Raw genomic sequence first — 21,204 nt, forward strand, 5'->3', positions numbered from 1 at the left:
ACTTTGTAATAAGACTTTTTTCCCTTAAAGTTTGGCTAGATGGATGTCAGTTCATAATATCACTAATCCGTATATCTTTAAAGAGGAAATACTATGTTTGTAATAAGTTTTATTTTTATATGCGCGCGCGCTCTCTCTCAAAACACAATTTGTTTTCCTTTGACAGCCTAGTTTACTGTTAAATAGCCTTTGGCTCTTGAGTTCTATAACTCCACTTTTCTGTGAACAAAGTTGGGGTCAGGGTTCCTTCCCCACTCTGAACTCTAGAGTACAGATGTGGGGACCCGCATGAAAGACCCCCTAAGCTTATTTTTACCAGCTTAGGTTAAAAACTTTCCCAAGGCACAAATTTCTCCTTGTCTTTGAACAGTATGCTGCCACCACCAAGTGATTTAGACAAAGAACAGGAAAGGACCACTTGGAGTTCCTGTTTCCCCAAAATATCCCCCCAAGCCCTTACGCCCCCTTTCCTGGGGAGACTTGAGAATAAACAAGATAAGCACAGACCAGCCATGGATTTTTAACACCCAAAAAACCCAATCAAATGCTTAAAAAAACAGAACTTTATTACTTGTGGCACCTTAGAGACTAACAAAAACTCTAAGGTGCCACAAGTACTCCTTTTCTTTTTGCGAATACAGACTAACATGGCTGCTACTCTGAGAATTTTATTAGAAGAACAAAAAAAGATAAGAGAAGAACTCTGTAAGATCAGAATGGAAGATAATCTTACAGGCAGTCAGATTCAAAACATAAAGAATCCCTCTAGGCAAAACCTTGAGTTACACAAAAACAGGAATACACATTTCCTCTAGCACAGCAAATTTCACAAGCCAAAACAAAGAAAACCTAACGCATTTTCTAGCTAGATTACTTACTAACTTTACAGGAGTTGGAGGGCTTGCATCCTTGATCTGTTCCTGGCAAAGGTATCACACAGACAGACAAAAGCCGTCCCTCCCCCCGCCCAGATTTGAAAGTGTCTTGTCCCCTCATTGGTCATTTTGGGTCAGGTGCCAGCCAGGTTATCTGAGCTTCTTAACCCTTTATAGGTAAAGGGATTCTGCCTCTGGCCAGGAGGGATTTTATAGCACTATACACAGAAAAGTGGTTATCCTTCCCTTTATATTTATGATAGTTGGTAAATAGCAAAATCAAAAAACGTAACCAGAAATGTAAAATAAAAATATTTGACTTCCAAGTTCAGAGCCTCAGAAAAAGGGCCACAATTGATATTGAGAGGGAAACAATAGTTCTTATTCTGGTCTTCTAAAACTTTGTTTAAGAATGTAAAACTTTACCAGGTGTGTGGGTGAGGTTTGTTTGTTTTTGTGTTTTTGTTTTTGTTTTTTTTGGTCGTCTTTTTTAAACTACCCAGGCTATGAATTCCCTACAACTTGAGCACGTATATGATCTAGTCATTTCTCTACCTCCCTGTAAAGCTCTGAAGTTGCAATGGGGAAAGTCATTGTCACAAGAATGTAAACGTTAGTGAATATTTTGTTTCACTGGCCAGATGGGTTCCAGATTTGAATAGACTAATAAGATTGTCTTCACATTAGTTAATGACAGGCCGTTTGTAACTGAGTTAGGTGTAATCTGATGATGTATTCAAAGACACTCATTTACCTTTAGGTCTACAGTGCCTTATAAAAAGATGGATAAAGTCTGGACTGCTGATGCCTAGAATCTTTTGAAGGCTCAAGTCACTTTGATTTGTGTTGGAAGAAAGAACTGAATCGTGCTTAGGGCTTCGTAAAAACAAAAGAAAATACCTCAAGCTATTGAAAGAATAATTTTTCTTGAGGGGTAATTCTTGAAATAGTTATACTGGCAAAACTTTTACTTCAGTGAGTTTTTTGCCTGAGTAAGGTCAGTGTAATTTGGCCCTGAATTTGTGTAAACTTCTTGAGCAATTGTAAAATTCTTAATTTATTTATACAGATTTCATGGTGGATTGATTTTAAATCAAAGCAATTTAAATCACTGATTTAAATAAGCAGGAAGGAAACCATTATTTAAATTGATTTTAATCCTGTTGTGGATTTGTACTTTAGTTATTTTTCTAAAGAGAGGTTAATTCTTATTTGTTGGTAACCATTAAAATATATTGATTTGCAGCTAAATATAGCTTTTACACTAAAATTGGTGCTTTTTTTATTTTTTGGCTAACCAGGAAGGTACATTATATTTATCCATGTTTAAGCAATTTTATAGCCTAATTTACATTGTATTCAGATTATTAATGTTTAGATTTTTTTTTTTTATTATGTTAGAAAATGGTGAATGGTGCATTTCTTATTTACTAAATGACAAATCTCAAGTCCAAAATCAATCAAGCTCTATTTGGATTTAAATTCAATTAAATGCACAAAACAGGATATTTAATTTTTTTTTTTTTTTTTTTTTGGTCAAATAAAACTACCTTTAAATGTGCTGAATGTATAAGAAAAGTTATATTAAAAAATAGGACTGTCAAATGATTAAAAAAATTAATCATGTGATTAATTGTGTGATTAAACAATAATAGAATACCATTTATTTAAATAGTTTTGGATGTTTTCTACATTTTCAAATATATTGATTTCACTTACAACAGAATACAAAGTGTACAGTGCTCACTTTATATTTTTGATTATTTTTGATTTGCACTGTAAAAAAGCAGACAATATTTTTCAATTCACCTAATACAAGTACTGTAGAGCAATCTCTTTATCATGAAAGTTGAACTTACAAATGTAGAATTATGTACCCAAAAAACCCTGCATTTAAAAATAAAACAATGTAAAACTTTAGAGCCTACAAGTCCACTCAGTCCTACTGCTTGTTCAGCCAGTTGCTCAGACAAACAAGTTTTACATTTGCAGGAGATAATGTTGCCCACTTATTGTTTACAATATCACCTGAAAGTGAGAGCAGGCCTTTGCATGGCACTGTTGTAGCTGGCGTCACAAGATATTTATGTGCCAGATGCACTAGAGATTTGTATGTCCTTTCATGCTTCAACCATCATTTGAGGACATGAGTCCATGCTGATAATGGGTTCTGCTCGATAACCATCCAAAGCAATGCAGACCGATGCATGTTCATTTTCATCATCTGAGTCAGTCAGATGTCACCAGCAGACGGTTGATTTTTTTGTTTTGTTGTTCGGGTTCTATAGTTTCTGCATCAGTGTTGCTCTTTTAAGACTTTTGAAAGCATGCTCTATACCTCATCCCTCAGATTTTGGAAGGCACTTCAGATACTTAAACATTGGGTTGAGTGATGTAGCTATCTTTAGAAATCTCATGGTGGTACCTTCTTTGTGTTTTGTCAAATCTGCAGCGGAAGTGTTCTTAAAAAGAACAACGTGGGCTGGGTCATCATCCGAGACTGCTAAAATATGAAGTATATGGCAGAATGTGGGTAAAACAGAGTAGGAGACATACAGTTCTCCCCCAAGGAGTTTAGTCACAAATTTAATGCATTTATTTATTTATTTTAAATGAGCATCCTCAATCAGCATGGAAGCATGTCCTCTGGAATAGGGGCCGAAGCATGAAGGGGCACATGAATGTTTAGCATATCTGGCACATAAATATCTTGCGACGCTGGCTACAACAGTGTCATCTGTATTCTATATGTTGTCACCATTTCCTATTGTACGGCACTGTGGGGATGCTAGTGAAACTTAGAAATCATTTAAGGTTAGAAACATTCAGAACTATGCATCGCTATCTTTTGTGTCAGAGTAGCAGCCGTGTTAGTCTGTATCCGCAGAAAGAAAAGGAGGACTTGTGGCACCTTAGAGACTAACCAATTTATTTGAGCATAAGCTTTCGTGAGCTACTGAATGCATTTGATAAAGCTGTAGCTCACGAAAGCTTATGCTCAAACAAATTGGTTAGTCTCTAAGGTGCCACAAGTCCTCCTTTTCTTTTATCTTGTGTGAAACAAACTATTGTAGTAATCCATAAAACGCTACATTTTCAAAAACAGACTTGATTGTTCATAAAAGGGTTTTAAAGGCACTAAGCCCTTGTGCAACTCTGAAAACATGATATAACAGGGTACGTATAACTGTTTTCTGTGAGGTGCTGGGCATTTCTTTAGTATGTGTGCATGTGTGCACAATTCCACTTTGAGCAAGTTCTGCATCTACCTAGCAACCTGCAAGATCAAAACTATGCATATTCACAGTTTAATCTTGAGTGCACATGCATACCTGATTCACTGATGTTGGGTTTTGTGTTTTGGTTTTTTTTAATTATAGTTCCTGGGTGCCAGCCATTGTGGGCATGCAGTCTTGTCCACATATATTAGAATGTACCAATAGCTCTGTCATGTTAAATATTGTGTGTACCACCTGAGTCCACTGTCAAACTGACAAGGTAGCCATAGTGGTGCTGATTCATTATAGGGAGGCAAGGTAGATTGTTTAAATCACTGATTTTAATTATGATTTGATATTCACTAGTCGCAAATCAACGTATTTTAATGGTTATCCACCAAATATCACATTTACACTAAACTTGGTGCTTCTTGCTAAGCAGGAGGATACCTAAATAAAGGTGTATAGATATAGTGTAATTGAATAAATGTGAGTTAAGTGCTACAAATTCTTAATTTTTACATTTTTATTAGATAATGGTGAATGATGTGTTCATTTACTAGATCATCCTTCATTTTTTACTTGTGATTTGTGTTAGGCTCTACTTAAATGGAAATTCAATTAAATTGCATAGAAACAGCATTTTAAATTTATTTTAATTAAATGAAATTACTTTAATGCACTAGATACATGTTCTGCATTTAAAACTAAGTGATTTATTAAACAAAGGCAATATTATCTGTAGTTACTGACTTGAACTGATTATTTCTGGTCACAATGTCCTTGAAGATTTTAGAATTAGTTGATTTCATCCTTTTACCTAGTTTTTTATTAATAAATTGATAGAAGAGAAAGTAGGAAACCTTGGTTTCGACTCCCATTTTTTTAAACTTAGAATGAACTTGTCATTTGAGCCAAACTAGTTGAATAAACTGAAATGGAGAAAATATTCTCTCTGCATTTGCAGAAGAGGCTACTGCCCCCTGAAGTGCTTTGTCTCTTGCCTCCACAGCAGCCTCTTCTGTATGTTATAGAATAGATTAACTCTGCTTGGGCTTCTCGTGTACGTGTACGTGCACGTGCGTGCACACACACGAAAATCAGCTGGATATGCTTAAGGTAGGATTGTGAAACTAAATGCATGCTCACAACCTAGTTTTAGGCATTTGCATTAACAGTTTTTGAAGTACTATTTGACCAGAAGAGGTGGCTTACAAGTCATTAAAAATGTAAGATATGAAGGGATTAAGCATTGGGTTGTACATGTGAGTAAAAGATAAAGCAATGAAGTCCTTGTGTAAGGCATCTAATTGGTGTTTACTGAACTTCATTTTGTCTAATTTATACTGTAAAGACGTTATGGCTCATATAACTAGAACTGGGTAAATGATTTTTCTTTTTTTAGTCTGAAAACAAAAAAAATCAGAAAAAATATTCACTTTTTGTTTCTGAAAAGATTTGTAATTTGTCAGCAAATTGGAAAAATCTGTTTGGGGCCAGCAGTGTGTGTCTGAGTCTGTCCAGCCATCCTCTTTTATAACCTTTAGCCCAGTGACTCGGGCAGTTGCCTGAGATGTGGGAGACCCATGCTTGAATCCCCACTCTAGAGCAGACACTTGAACTGAACTCAACTCTACCACCCCCCAGCCAGGTAAACCTCCTAACCCCCAGGCAGTGGGCTAATGTGGGGTGGGTTACTCTGTCTTTCCTGTTGAAGCTGTTCCATTGTTTATAAATACTTTGGGCTGAAGCAAGAGGGTGAATGACTCTCTTGGTGATTAATTCGCTCATCGAGGTGCAAGGAGATGTGGATTCACAACAGGAGAGACTGAGAGCAACCCATCCTGTAATAGCCAATTGCCTGGTGGTTAGGATGCTCATCCAGGAGAAGTGGGGAGAGCTGAATTCAAGACCATGCTCCAGAGTGGGGATTCAGACTTGCGCATGTTCGTTTTTTCTTTTTCTTCCTTCCATCACTAGTGTTGACTAGGAATAGACTGCAGAAGTCATAGTTAATTTTTATTATTGCTCTCTTAAAATTTCAGTGCATATAAATGTACATGTGTTGACATTAATTAATGGCAGTTTCATATTCTGGAAAACTAAGTGTACAGTTGCTGGCTGTAAAATATCAATAATTTGATAAGCAGACAACACTGACTGTTTAAAAGCTATTTCGAATATAAAAGGTGAGGATTATTTCTTTTGCCTACTAAACACAGCTCCTTGGCTCCCGTTCGGAAGAAGAAAGCAGCTCAGTTGGACGTGAGCAAGTAAACAAGGCCTATCAAGCCTATCGAGAGGCCTGCATTGACAGAGATAATCTGAAAGGCAAACTGGATAAAACGGTATGTCCATTTAATTCATTATGCAAAAACAGGTGCACATCATGCAAGTATATTATAGAGTAAATTTATAATAAAGAGGGAGTTCTTGAATTTATTTTACTCACTAAAGACCTGTATTGCTTTAAAAATCTAAACAAGTGAACATATGTATTAAATATATTTTGATGGTGTTTTGGATAGGAATAAGATAAAGTTCTTAAACAATGCCTCTGGCTGAGGGCCATCGTTATTGATGGTCTAGTTTAATATTGCGGCTAATCACCAAAAGAATGCAGGAACTTTAAATATAGTGTTGTAAATAAGAGTTAGCATTATAACTAGCAAACTGCAGAAAGTTCCCTGACAAATTTTTTCTTAAACTAGATAAAAGAGAATACAGAGTCCTTGAAAATCTTGAGTGAGCAGTTGCAGTCTAAAGAAGTGGAGCTCCTACAACTGAGAACTGAAGTGGAAACTCAACAAGGTATTCAGTTTTGTCACTATTTGCTTGCCTACACGGTATTTTAGCCAGCAGCAGAGAGGTATAAATTCTAGTGTGCACAGGATTGTTCCTCACTGTCTGGTGTGGATCCTGCTGGCATGCGGTAAATGTTTCCTAGTGCGTATTAATGTCGTCCCATTTGAAACTACATTAACATGCACTAGGGAACTTTTAATGCACACCATCAGGATCCATGTTGGGCCAGTTAGTGTGCAGCACACTAATGAGCACTAGAATTCACTGCTGTAGTGCAGGCTGACACACTGTGTAGATAAGCCCAATGTCTTAGCATACAACTGTAACTAAAAAGAAAAGGAGTATTTGTGGCACCTTAGAGACTAACAAATTTATTTGAGCATAAGCTTTCGTGAGCTACAGCTCACTTCATTGGATGCTGTAGCTCACGAAAGCTTATGCTCAAATAAATTTGTTAGTCTCTAAGGTGCCACAAATACTCCTTTTTCTTTTTGCGGATACAGACTAACACAGCTGCTACTCTGAAAACTGTAACTAAGTGTCTCAGCATATGCAATGCAGACTCTTCAGAGCTTAAACACTCCATAGTGGTGGCTTGATGTGTTAGATTGCAGTGCACTATAATAGTGGAGGAACTTTGGGTTAGCATATTGTGTCTCTGTACATGGTCATCAGTTTATTTTCATATTGGATTGTTGTACTGTAAGTCACTTGTGTGAAAGAGTTGAGGCTGACAAACTTTTTTTTTCACCTCCTCCGTTGTTCTAACTTATTTACAAAGAATAAAAAACCATCAGGTTTAACAAATCAGTGGCAGATAAATACTGCATAACTGTTTAGTTTTTAATAGACATAATGGCAAAGGAGAGATTTAAGAAGAGATATGAAAGAGGATAATGAGGTAACTTTGCGCATGTTTGTGGGGAGTTTCTCCGCAGCGTGGGAGAAAGCAAGAAGGTACTTGCTGCAAAATTTAACAAGTAGTTGATTGGAGGCGAACCTCCTGGGCTGATCGAAGGCTGGACTCGACCTCTTGGCACTGAATGACAGAGGAAAGGTTGGGTTGGGATAGATTGTGAAGGATCTTGACAGTGAAGACAAGTGTCTTAGGTTTGGTACAGTACAGAAGGGGAACCAGTGGAGGAATCAAAGAGAGCGGAGACTGGTCAGAGTGATGGGCTTGGAAAATGATCCATGTAGCAGCATTCTATACGGATTGAGACAAGATTGCATTTGTCAAGGCCAGAGAAAAGAATGTTGCAATAATCAAGACAAGATGAGTTTCAGCTGAGTGGGTCAGTATGAAAGGCCATAACTTAGAGATGTTATGCAGAAAGAATTAGCAAGACTTACACATAGCCTGGATATGAAGATCTGGAGATGGGTCAGAGTCAAAGATGACTTCCAAGTTCAGGCCTGAATGGTGATAGTGTTGTCCTGAATGATCAAGAAAGGAGGTAGCAGGGAGTCTGCTTTTTTATGTGGGGATTGGAGAGACTAACCTATGTTTTAGTCTTGCTGAGCTTGAGCTGATGGTTAGACCTCCACAAAGAGATTTCAGGCCAAGATTTTTATTTTGATAACAGGAGGCAGGTCTGAAATAGAGAGGTAGATCTGTGAATTGTCTGCATAGAGATGGTAGTTGAATTTGTGTTGGTGGATGAGATTACCCTAAAGATAAGGTGGAGAAGGGAGACCAAGGACAGAGCCCTGTGGAATCCCCACAAAGTGTTGGTGGATGGATGAGGAGGATCCACTGAAGGGACAATTAGAGAAGTAGGAAGAGACCAGGAGAGGACAACCTCACAGAAGCTAAGGGAGGACAAGATTTCAAGAAGAGCATGGTCAATGGTATCAAAGGCACTCACAGGTCAAAGAGAATGAGGATGGAGTGCTGCTTCTGAGACTTGGCAAGGAAGAGGATATTAGAGATGTTGGTTTCAGGGGAGTGGGGTAGAAGCATAAAGGGTTGAAAGCTGGATTGGAGAAAGTCTAGGATGGAATTGGAGGAGAGGAATTCCAGACAGCAGTTGTAAAACATAGTGGTAGTTGGAGAGGCAAGTGGAGTCAAAGGTGGGATTTTTAAGGTTGGAGGGACAAATGTATGCTTGTATTATGAGGGGAACAAGCCAGAAGAAGTTGAGAAGAGTATAGGAGGGGATAAGAGCAGAAGGGAGAGGGTCACTGGGGGAAGTGGTTGGGTTAGAGGAGAGAAGATGAGAATCTTCTGCATTTGACTGCTGAAGTAGAGAGCTGTAGGAGGCGAAGGGGAGGGGAAAGGCTACATTATATTTTCAGTTTTCTCTTGAAAGAAATTTGTGAGATCCTGTGCAGAGGAAGAAGTGGAGGCTGGAGGAAGGAAGGATTTGAGGAGTGAGTCAAAGCTATCTGAGAATGTGCAATGGGATTCAGTTAAGTTGGAGAGGTAGAGTTGTTTCGCTAGGAATATGGCAGAACTAAAAGGAGAGATTGAATTTGTACAGGAGGAAGTCAACCTGGTGATGGGATTTATTCCAGAGATGGTTTGCAGCAGGAGTGGAGGAGGTGGATGTTGGGGGTAAGCCTTGCCAGGCTGGACTTTGATGTGAAAGAGGGGCAAAAGACACAAAGATGGAGGAGAGCAATGCTTGGAGAGAAACAACCATGTCCATGGAAGAAAGGAAGAAAAGGGCTGAGTGGTTGAGAAGTTGGTGGTATAGAAAGATGTATCCTGTACAAACATTTGAAAGGCTTACGGTAGAACTTCAGAATTAAGAACACCTCAAGAATGGAGGCTGTCCGTAACTCTCAACAAAGTGCAGTTTGGGCTCCAGGTCCAGCAGCTGACACTCCAGGCCAGGCTTCGTAAACAGCTGAGCTCCCTACTCAGCCCCTGGCATGAGTATGCAAGGTTGTCCACCTCCCGGCAGGGGGGGGTGGGTGGGTGGGTGTGTGTGTGTGTGTGTGAAAACAGCACCTCCCCCTCCCGGCCGGGGATGGGAGGGGTGAAAGCTGCGCAGACCCCCAACCCTGCTCCTATTCTGCTGGTTCTGGCTGCCTTGGGCTGGCAGTCCCAGCGTCTTCACCTCCTAGCTAACTGTAAGTGGCTACCCTGCGTGTGGGGGTAGGGTGGGTACAGGCAGCCCAGATGTGCCTACCTCTAAGATGCAATAAAGTCACAGTACTGGGTTGTTTTTGTTTTTGGGGGTGGGGGGGTGTCCTCTTCTGCTACCTGATTGGTTACTTTCAGTTTCATATGGTGTCTGGTTGACTGGTCAGTCTGTAACTCTGGTGTTTGTATCTTTTGAGGTTCTACTGTATATCAAAATACAAATGGCATATATATATGAAATGAAGGAATGCTCCATTCTTCCATATTTGAATCATGCTCCCTTCTATGCGGGAATCAAAAACATTTTGGAGTATTTTTTTTAAGTTGTGCTTAGGATGGGATTTCAACTATAATTCCCTAAGAAAGTTGTTTACGAAAGCCATATCTATATTTATGGGAACTATAGCAGCATAGCTACGGTGCCATAGCTATGCTGGCATAACCCCAGAATAAAGACACCACCTACAACAACAAGAGGGGTTTTTCTATTGCTACAGAAACACCACCTCCCTGACTAATGGTAGCAAGGTTGCGGGAGGTATTCTTCTATTGACCTAGCTGCAGCTACACTGGGGGTTAGGTAGCCATAGCTGTTGCACACAGGGGTGTGGATTTTTCACACCCGTGAGTGCCATAGCTATGTCAGTCAGGGTTTCAAGTGTAGAATGTGGATTATTTTTATATTGCACTGTAACGGGGTTCACTCCTTGTGGCTCATCTGGGGAGTAGCTCGCCACTGACCGGACGGATGCCCCCTCTTGCAGTGGCTCAGCCCATTGACCCTTCAGGACTCTACGTAGTTGTTAGGTACTTTTGTGACTTGGCCCTGCAGACAAGTCACTGTAGTCGTTCCCTTCCAGGATATGTCAAAGTCTCTCAGGACTAGCTGTCCCTCTGCCATTGTGGGCAATACTCCATTCTCCATCCATACACAGTGCCACTTGCACAGTGGCTGGAAGGGGAACCTGGGTCCACCATCTACTCTGGGTTCCATCCCAGGGACTTGATAAGGGTCCACAACTATGGTCTGCGTACCTCCAGATCTGTTTCCTACTTCCCTGGACTCTGACCTACTATCCTCTGGCACCTCTGGGTTTACCACCTGTCTGAGCTTCCTCCATTCCCAGGCCTCCTCTTGCCAGACCCTATCATCTCCAACACACCTCTCTCTTGTCAGGGAGTGACCGCAGACTGCTTCCCACTGCAGCCTTCTCCTGGTTTCTGCTTCTGAAGCCTTGTCTGTTCCTGCCTGAGTGAACTTCATCCTTAATTAAGCATCGTTGATCCCTGTCTCCCCCTCAGGAGCAACCTACTGTGGCTAATTGGCCCATCTAGCCTGCCTTAACCCCTTTTGGACTGGTGTGCAGTGAACATCCTATCACATACGCTGTATGATAATTCATTTAAAAACTAAATCATTCAATTTATCTTGAGTTTTGATCAGTGTTAACTTATTCAGATAGCTAATCTTGCAGTGAGAGCCTGTATGCTATGGAAAACTTTTTTTTTTTTTCCCCCACCTCCTGCATTGATATTAGAATGATCTCTACTTGGGATAAAAAAGCCTTACATATTAGTCTTATTTGTATGTCTAGGCCATCTCTGGATATTTGTTTGCTTTTTTTTTTCTAAATAAGAGGCAACTATGACTCAGGGTTCTTTAGCTAACCTTATTGCATGGTAGTTTATTGTGCACTTCTATTTGAAACTTCCTGTTAGGCATAATTGGGAAAAACTTCTAGTAAACCTAGCTTGAGAAAAAGGAGCAATATTTTACTATGCATGCAAGTTGGGCATGCACCAGCTTGAGTAGCTCTACATCTGGATCTGATCACTTCCCAGTATTAAATCTGTTTTCAGGTGTGTGTGGTGTGGTGGGTTTTTTTTCCCCTTCCTTCAATCCTGTTTTTGTATTGAGGCATTTTACAATATGCTTTGGAGAACTTATGTAAAAGAAAAACGGGGCTATGTTCATTAAAGGGACAATCTATTTTTTGAGTTTTCCTCTGTCAACAAGTTTCTGTTAGCTCTCTTGATAAATAACCATTGGGAAACCTATTGCTTTCACTTCCTGAATGTGATCTTTGTACAAGGAAGACTAGTTTAAAAAAAAAAAAAAAAAAAAAAAAGTGCTTAGGAAAGGAGATCTGAAATATTGGATGGTAAGTAACTCCATATTACATATATTTGACAGTGTCTTGCTTTATTAAAAATAGTGATACTAAATATTTTTAAATTAACTTTATTGATTAAAACAAACTGAATCTGAGTCCTTTTAATTTTGTCTGATGCAGATAGTCATCATGAGCCATGACATGATGTCTAACTCTGAAACCTTATAATGGGAGTGGAAATCAGTCTGTTGCTTATCTTTTTGTAGTGATGAGGAATCTAAACTCTACTCCATCTAGCTGGGAAATAGAGAAGCTGAATAGTGACCTGAAAGTGCACAGTCTGGAACAGGAACTAGAAAAGCTGAAAAAAGAATGCAACGGTCTCAGAAAAGAACTGCAGAAGGTACTGTTGAATTATGGAATTGAAACATTAATATACTTGTAAAATTAAAATGAATATATAATATTGAACTTTGACATTTACCCCAATTCTTTTGTTCACATGAGGAAAAAAAAATTATATATGAAAGAGTTGCATATTTACAATATATATAACTGAAAAATGAAAACCTTTTTCTTCATAGTAAAACTAATTCTCTTCCCATGAAATTATTTATCTCTTGTAAATAATACTCAATTATGTGCAGGGCTGGTAGGACTGCCAGTTGTTAAGGTTGCCCAAAACCTGATTATAAGACCCTGTTTTAGTTGCTTATAATTTTGACTAACTTCAATCATATGAGCTGAAATTTTCCATGCCCAGTATCTGCCTCAGGTTGCGGGCTTTTTTTTTTTTTTTTTAAACTTCATCCAGTACAGGTCAGCTGTTACAGACAACAAAGCTAGAGAAGAATGTTTTTTTTTTCCCCATCTTTAAAACAAAACACAAAAACTGATGACTTTTATTTGAACATTTCTATCGTCCACATGCTTAATGTAAGGACTTGAAACTTGGCAGAGCAGTGGCCTTGTATCGGGGATGTGTTGTGCTGTTCCTATAAAAATCCACCCAAATAAGCTTCAAAGCCTTTGAAATACTGCAGTTTGCACTTGCTCGTAGAGACTGTGACGTTGCACTCCATATGCTTTATGAAAATATGCGTATAAATGTGACTATAACTAGAATATGCTTTAGGCCAGTAGTTCTCAAACTTTTGTACTGGTGACCCCTTTCACCTAGCAAGTTTCTGAGTCCGGACCCCCCCCCATAAATTAAAAACACTTTTTAAAATATATTTAACACCATTAGAAATGTTGGGCGCAAAGCAGGGTTTAGGGTGGAGGCTTACAGCTCATGACACCCTCCCACCCCAATGTAATAACCCCTGAGGGGTCCCAACCCTCAGTTTGAGAAACTCTGCTTTAGGCAAAAGGCCTCTTTTAAGGTATTACAAAGCTTATAATCTTCTAAGTGTGTTCATCCTATTTGTATGCATGTATCTTTCTTGTATCTGAAGCTAGAAATATGAAGTATAACTCTGAGGTCCTTTTGTAATTATGCAAAGTGTGGGCCATTAATGGTGGCTTAGAATCTTGATGGCTCCCATTGACTAGGACAACTGGTTGTGAATGGGTTTATTTACCTGAAAGCCTTCCTGTGGGCAATGAAGAATGAGGTCTCACAGCACAAGTGACCATGTCACATGACACTGGAATCCATCTTAAATCTGGTCCTCTTCCATTTAGAAGGAGGGGTGGGGACTTAGAGAGACAAAAGATTCCCACCTTGTGCTAAAACTATAAAAGGGGGTGGAACAGAACAAAGGGGGTGGCCAGTCATGAGAGCACCCCTGCTTTCCACCTAAAATGTCTGCTGGAACTATCAAGGACTGTACCAGGGGAAAGGATTGGGCCCAGACTAGGAGGGAGTCTAGTCTGTGAAAGCAGCTTATTGGAACATCTGAGGGTGAGATTTTACTTGAAAACAGTTTCTTAACGTATTAGGCTTAGACTTGCATATTTTTGCTTTATTTTGCTTTGTGACTTACTTTGCTCTGTCTGTTATTACTTGGAACCACTTAAATCCTACTTTTTATACTTAAACAAAAGTGATTTTATTATTAGTAAACCCAGAGTAAGTGATTAATACCTGGGGGAGCAAACAGCTGTGCATATCTCTCTATCAGTGTTATAGAGGGTGGACAATTTATGAGTTTACCCTGTATAGGCTTTATACAAAGTAAAATGATTTATTTGGGGTTTGGATCCCATTGGTAACTGGGTGTCTGGGTGCTGGAGATAGGTGACCTGCTGAGCAGTTTTTGATTAAAGTCTGCAGCTTTGGGGGTGTGGACCAGACCTGAGTCTGTGTTGCAGCAGGCTAGCATGTCTGGCTCAACAAGGCAGGGTTCTGGAGTCCCAAGCTGGCAGGGAAAACTGGCTCAGAGGTAACTTCAGCACGTCAGGTGACTGTCCCAAGGTGGTCTCTGTGACTGAACCTGTCGGAAACTTCTGAAGATTTATTAGCAGCAAAATTCCCAAAGATTCTGATTGCACTGGGCATGCCTGAGTGTCTCTCAGCTCCTGGTGCTGACCAGACTGTGTGTGCACCGTTCCCTCAGAACTACTGAGCATGCACCAACCCAGAGCTAAAGGGTAAAGCTAGACTTTCCTTAAGGTAGCTGCACCCACATGCTCTTGGCCTGGTGGGTCCGGGACTTGAACTCTGAGACCAGGAGCCTGTTTCTCCTGTGTTCTCAATTACCCTTTTTGGCATGTATGCAGACTGAAGTAGGAAACCACCTGATTCTTATGCAGAGGGGACAAACGCTGGACCAAGGGGGCAGGAAAGGGGCAAATTGGGAAAAGGAGTCTGGTGAAACTGAGACTAGAGGCTGATGAGGGAAATGAGGTGTGTGAAGTGGGATACAGTTGGCATGAGGAGGAACACTGGAATTGAATGAGGCACGGGTAATGAGGGGGGAGATTGGGACTCTCTGGGCAAAGAGACTGGAACAAGAAGCCAGGGAAGGGGAGAGACTAGGACATGGAGATGGGGAGGCTATTGTGGGAGACTGAGAATGGATGAGGAGACTGAGACTGGGAACCAGTGGAGGGAGGCAGATTGAATGAGGAGCTGGGATGGGGGGGAACTGGGACTGGCAGTGCAAGGAGACTGGGATTGAGATTAGAAGCTAGAATAGTGGAGACTGGGACACGGTATTCGAGGAAAATGGGACTGGGAAAAAGAGCCAGAAATGGGAAAGAGAGAGGGAGAAGATGGGTCAGAAGGTTTTATGGTTGGGGGACCCGGCAGAAGTCTGCCTACTAGAGCCTGCTCCTCTCCAGAGCCTGGAAAGAAACCCAGGATTTTTATCATTTCTCTGCTCTTCTGTTGGCAAATATCATCTGTGAACTCCACTGGCAAAATGTGTGTTTCATCCCCATCTAGTGCTGGTCCAGAGAGGTTGTCGACCTATTACTGCTATCAGTTACTGTGATAGTTCAAGAGGCAGAGGCTGTGCAGTGAATCTAAAGGTTCCAACCCTGCTGATGAATCATGTAGATGTTAATATGATGCTACAAAATAGAATGTCTTTTCATTTGCTATTTTAACAACCCAAGTGACAAACTCAAACTACTTTAAGAACATTATTAAGGTTGCAAAGTTAAGCGCTCAAAAAGTTAGGAAATGCCAGAATTAAGATTGCTTGTGCAGCCTTAATTTGGCCCCTTCTATGTATGAATTACAATAGTCCTTAATTACATGATGCTTTACCTTCCCTCCTGCCCCCCCACCGGACCCCTGCTTCATTTAGTACACAGAATGGAGCTGCTCTGTGGATGAATCAAAGCTGTGCAGTAAAAGAAGCTGTTGTCTGTAGGACCCCTGCTTCACAGAATTTGCAAAGTATATAGTGTATGAGGCAGGGATTGCAGGAAGAGAAAGGACAGCCTCATGGTTAAGGAAGTAAAATACTTTATTGCATGACCCTATACCCAGTTTTACTGCACACCATTCAAACTCTGCTCTGAAGACAGAATTATTAACTTCCTTAAGGGCTTGTCTATGGCGGTGGTTTTAAAACTGCAGGTCGCGAGCCAGTAATACATTGCGGAATGTAAGGCGCTGGTTTGCAACGGCTCTGGTCAGCACAGCTGACCGGGTCATTAAAAGTCCCGTAGGCGGTGTAGCCTGGCTAAGGCAGGCTAGTCCCTACCTGTTCTGACACCATGCTGTGCCCCACAAGCGGATAGCAGTAGGTCTGGCTCCTAGGTGGGGGGGGGGAGCCACGGGGCTCTGCATGCTGCCCCCACCCCAAGCACTGGCTCCCAGCCAATGGGAACTGCGGGGCAGGGGAGGGGGTGTTTAAGGGCAAGGGCCACGTGGAGCCACTTGCACACCTCTGCCTAGGAGCTGTAGCTGCTGCTGGCTGCTTCTGGGACACAGCACTGTCTGCGGTGCCAGGACAGGCAGGAAGCCTGCCTCTGCACCCCTGCTGCGCTGCTGACCGGGAGCTGCCCGAGGTAAGCCTGCACTCGCACCCCAATCCCCAGCCCTGAGCCTGCCCCAAACCTAGAGCCCGTTCCTACATTGCAACCCTCATACCCAGCTCCGTTGGGTTGAGGGCATCGATTTTCTTCAACTGGGTTGCCAGAAAAAAAGTTTGAAAACCACTGGTCTATGGTATTTATCACTATTGTATCTGAGTTTTTCACAAATATGAATTTATCTTCACAACATCCCTGTATAGTGAGGGGATGGTATTATCCCTAGTTCACATGTGGGAAGTTGAGACAAAGTAAGGTCAAAATTTTCCACTAATTTTGGGTTCTAATTTGAGATGCCAAGGGCCTGATTTTTTTTCCAAAGCACTTAACGTTATTTAGCATTTTATATATTCAAAGCACCGTTCCTATCAACTTCGGTTGCAGTGGTGCATGTTCATCACACTTCAGCAAATCAGACCCTGGAGTCTCAAGTTTGGCTCCCTAAAAATGAGGAACACAGTTAGTGGCCACCTGTGGAAAGCATGGTTTAAGTGACTTTCCTAGCATTACATAGGAACTCTGTGGCAAAGGCAAGGATAGAATCCACTTCTCCAGGACAGCATTCAACTGCCTTAACCAAGAGACTGTTCTTTCTCTTCCTGCAATCTCCTGCCTCATTCACTGTACTGCTTCCAGTTCTGTGAGGCAGGGTTCCCATAGACAACAGCCTCCTTCACCATACAACCCTGAGTCATCCACAGGCAGGGGCTCTGTGGAAAAGATACTAAGTGATTATGTAATTAAAGACAGTATCATGACACATAAGCATAAGGAGGCTGAATTAAGATTGCGTAGGCAATCTTAATTCTGCTGTTTCCTAACTTTTGAGAGCTCGATTTTTGTAACCTTGAATGTTCTTTTAATGTAGTTTTTTGTGCATAATGCAGTATATTTATTAAAAAGTTTGTTTTATACAGTTCTGTATATTTACACTCTCTTGGAGTAAGACCAATTTCTTGTCCTGAACTACTTATATCAGACATGTGCACATCCAGCAAAGGGGGGGACAGCAAGCATAATTTCTTAACTATTACCTTCAGTACAGGCTTGCTGTTATCTTAATGTTCTTTTCCTTGAAGATGACTCCAGAAATGCAGTCCTGTTAATGAAATGAGAAAGCAGCTTGTGCATCTTAAAGGAAAGAAGTTTACGTCACCTTAACTTCCATCTGTATTGTGCCTCATTTTAGGTCTCGGGTTGAAAGCTACGACTTTCCAGTATCTTTTTTTATACAGGACTGTATTAGAAATATCTGTGGAATTAATGGTAATATTTAGATCTTGTTTTTATGCCCGGCCATCCCAGAAACAGCCAAAGGGTGCTGAAGCTTTAGTTGATCTCATCAGGAGAGTATCATGAAGCATTCAATTCCTTGTAACAATTTTTCATACTCTTAATACCTTCCTCTTAGGAGGGCTGAAAGACCACTTTGAGGTTTGTCTTCAGAATTAAGACCAGAGCCCAGAATCTGATTTCTTTTCGTGTTGTGAGAGCACAATTATTAATTATTACTTTTAACATTTGCTGTAGGTGTATTAAGGTACTCTTTGTCTTGGTCTTCAAAACTTAGCTCATGTGGAAGGGATGTGGTTGCTTCTGCACACGTTTTTTATACCTGTTCATAAAGACGCTATTTTGTAGCACACTGCAGTCATGAGTGAGCTCTCAAATTTAAGCTACTGATCTGCTAAATGCAGCTATATGCTGCAGATATTAAATTAAAATGCATCTACAATTTTAAAAAAGAAGGAAAACAAAGAGGCAGATGAAATGATTTGACTTTTTTCCTTAAAACAGAGGATATGCTATCTTTGTGAGTAGAGTGAGTTCTTTGTTTTTCTAGTGTTTATTAACACTATTAAGTTCACCCTAGCTGTTAAAGATTAAGCATTCATTTTTTTGTTAAGATACACACCATAAATACTGGCTATCAGTCTTTGGGGACTTTGTTGGGCAGCCTGATCAACTGATTGCTGTCATCAGTCACCTTTGTGCAAATATAACATTGTTTAATGTTTTAAGAGCATTTGAGCTCTTCTTACTGAAAGTGTTTTATTTCTTCAGTATCTACATGCTGATATATATTTTGTCCACTAGATGGTGCTAAAGGGAATCGATTATCTTGAATTGAGTGTTTATTCATCATTAACTTTCCTCTCCTTAGCAGGTGCTTCTTGTTTTTTGTTTATACCTAGTTATTGTAAGTGCCTTTTCTGACTAACTTCATAAATTTTAAAGAATTAAAAAAAATTGCAAACAAAATCAAGTGTTTTGTTTTCAAAAAATTTTGGAGATATTTAGTTTGAATAATGTCCACATACGGGGATTTATTGTTTGTGTGATGCATGCTGGGAGATCTAACAGACTTAAGGGGTAAGTTCGGTGCACCATCTACACAAAACTCTGAATCAATAATTGTTACAGTAACTTGTCTTGAAGAAGAAATACAAGAAACTACTTCTTCCCCTCAAATCCACTAACAGATCAAGATGGGAAGCACATGTGAACAAGATTTTAAACTAGTGTACGCTAATTTACAGTAGCTATTTTTATAGCACAGAAACTGAATATCTTGCACATGAGCAGTAAAGCTTTGGAGGAAGAGGAAAATGACATTGTATTAAGAAATCCCACAGCGCTCTCAATATTTCAACTGGCAAAGACCAATTTAGCAAACCTAGTTTAACACCTAGAATTAAAGAGAAATGGCTGCTATCGTGACATTCTGGTTGTCTTTTCTATATTTTTAGTATTCTAGATTTTCTTGTTTCAGTTTTGCATGGTAGGTGTATGGGATATTCATCCTGCATCAACTAAAAGCTATGCTAATAATAGAGTGGGTCCACTTAAAGCCACAGTGACAATTGATAGCATGTTTACCAGAATCTAATATAATTTTTTTTGCTCTTCTAATTCTAGATTAGATTTAATAATTAACTAAAATTTAAATGCTAATTTTAATGCCACTGTGAGTAGGGTATCCTACTTTTACAAAACTGCTATAAGCAAAAAACAGTTCCTTAAAAAATTAAGGCCCTGATACTGTAAACACTACAGCAAGTACATTATCTTCTGCACCATTTTATTTTAAATGTATTTTATTTTTAAAAAATTTTTCACACAAAAACAAAATTGCTTCAGTGTTAATAGAAAAAAGTCCTTTAGACTTTTTTAAATAAGTTAGTTATTGTGAACTTTTTATACAGAAGCCAGAATTTTCAAATCTAGATGTCCAAAGATAAACCAATACTTAGGTACCTAAAGGTGGGATTTTTCCAAAGTGCATAGGTAACACAGGAGTACAAATCCCATTGACTTTAATCTACAAAAACTGATGGAGTATCGCCTGGTTGAAACGCTTGAGTTTACATGCCTTGTGGAAGTTGGATATATTTAAAAGTGGTGTCTGCAAGTATAGCCCAGACTATTTAGTTACCAATTTTGTGGTTGGTTTGTTCTCACAGAAATAATGTTAATGAGGCCCGGATTTGTCTTTTTCTGTATAGATGAGCATTTTATGTGAACCTTCTTACTAGAAAATCTCTAGACCCCGTAACTGAATGTTTCAGAAAGTGCAGGGATAGTATTGTTGCATTTCACTCATTTTCTCAACACAGTCGATCTTCTCGTTCACACATTAATTCAGGTAGCCACAATTTATGTAGGAAACTTGTGAATTTTTACAAATTTTTCTATTGTAAAATGGCACATCAATCTCTTCTTCCCTTCCCAATGTACATCAACTAATGAAACTGAAGACCCACATGCTCAGAAGATTAGATTTTTGTTACAAAGGTCTTGGACACTAAATAGAAGTAACTGTTTGCTTTTTTTTTTTTTTCTTTTCAGGACCAGGGTCAGGAATTAAATCTGTTAAATGGAGACCTCCTCCAAAAAGAAAATATTCAGAGGTATGAAGATTTGTGGTTCTCCTATGTTTCATTTTGTTAGTGTTTGAGTTAGAAATGATGCATTGAGCTGGTGTGGCAGATGGTTCTGTGCGTGAACTTATTTGAATAATATGCTAACTCAACCAAGGTAGCTTGCTATATAAATAGTTATCAACTCACATGCACTTCATATTTAATACAATTTATTATTTTTATTCATGTTGATAAACTAGGATGAAAGTTAAATCTACTTATGTGAACTCTAAGACAGAGAAGACAGTGTCTAAATCTTCTGGATTGTTTCCAGATCACACAAGTTTAATAGGTAGTTAAAATAAATAAATAAATAAAGTTTACTACAGTCAAGGATGAAAGCACTCTAGAATCAGGAAGAGAAATGGATGTGTCTCAGAGAGGTGGGTTAGTACAAATTAGAGATCCAACATCCAAAAGTAAACTGAGTAGACAGACATTCAAGATGAAAAGCTGATTTGAGGGAGTAGGGGATTGGATAAGACTATAATGTGAGAAGGATAGTGTAGCAAGTCTATGGAGTTTTTTGCAAACGTGTATTGTGTTTTGAGTTTGCTTTGGTAGTGGCTTCAAGGCTAAATGTGGAGGATGGGATGTGTGGTTCTACTTTCTACATCTTAATAGTATATCTGGATTCCTTTTAAGTTTAGTGACCAGGAGTTTCGATTCCTTTTTGTACACTGTTGA

General features: G+C 39.7%; 1 protein-coding gene across 3 annotated transcripts in view; it reads left to right on the forward strand.

Moving 5' to 3' along the window:
- AZI2 (5-azacytidine induced 2) overlaps window positions 1–21,204 on the forward strand; it is a 45,560-nt gene that overhangs the window by 10,624 nt on the left and 13,732 nt on the right. For 2 of the 3 annotated variants that reach the window (XM_037890383.2, XM_007068507.4), the window contains exons 3-6: window positions 6,316–6,441; window positions 6,805–6,904; window positions 12,370–12,506; window positions 20,444–20,505. In XM_037890383.2, the coding sequence (XP_037746311.1) occupies window positions 6,316–6,441; window positions 6,805–6,904; window positions 12,370–12,506; window positions 20,444–20,505 (425 nt within the window). Of the gene's footprint in view, window positions 1–5,105; window positions 5,213–6,315; window positions 6,442–6,804; window positions 6,905–12,369; window positions 12,507–20,443; window positions 20,506–21,204 lie in introns of all 3 variants that reach the window. The other variant, XM_037890387.2, reaches the window with a different exon arrangement.

The sequence above is a fragment of the Chelonia mydas genome, chromosome 2 (assembly GCF_015237465.2).
Source record: "Chelonia mydas isolate rCheMyd1 chromosome 2, rCheMyd1.pri.v2, whole genome shotgun sequence".
In the NCBI taxonomy this organism is placed as follows: Eukaryota; Metazoa; Chordata; order Testudines; family Cheloniidae; genus Chelonia; species Chelonia mydas.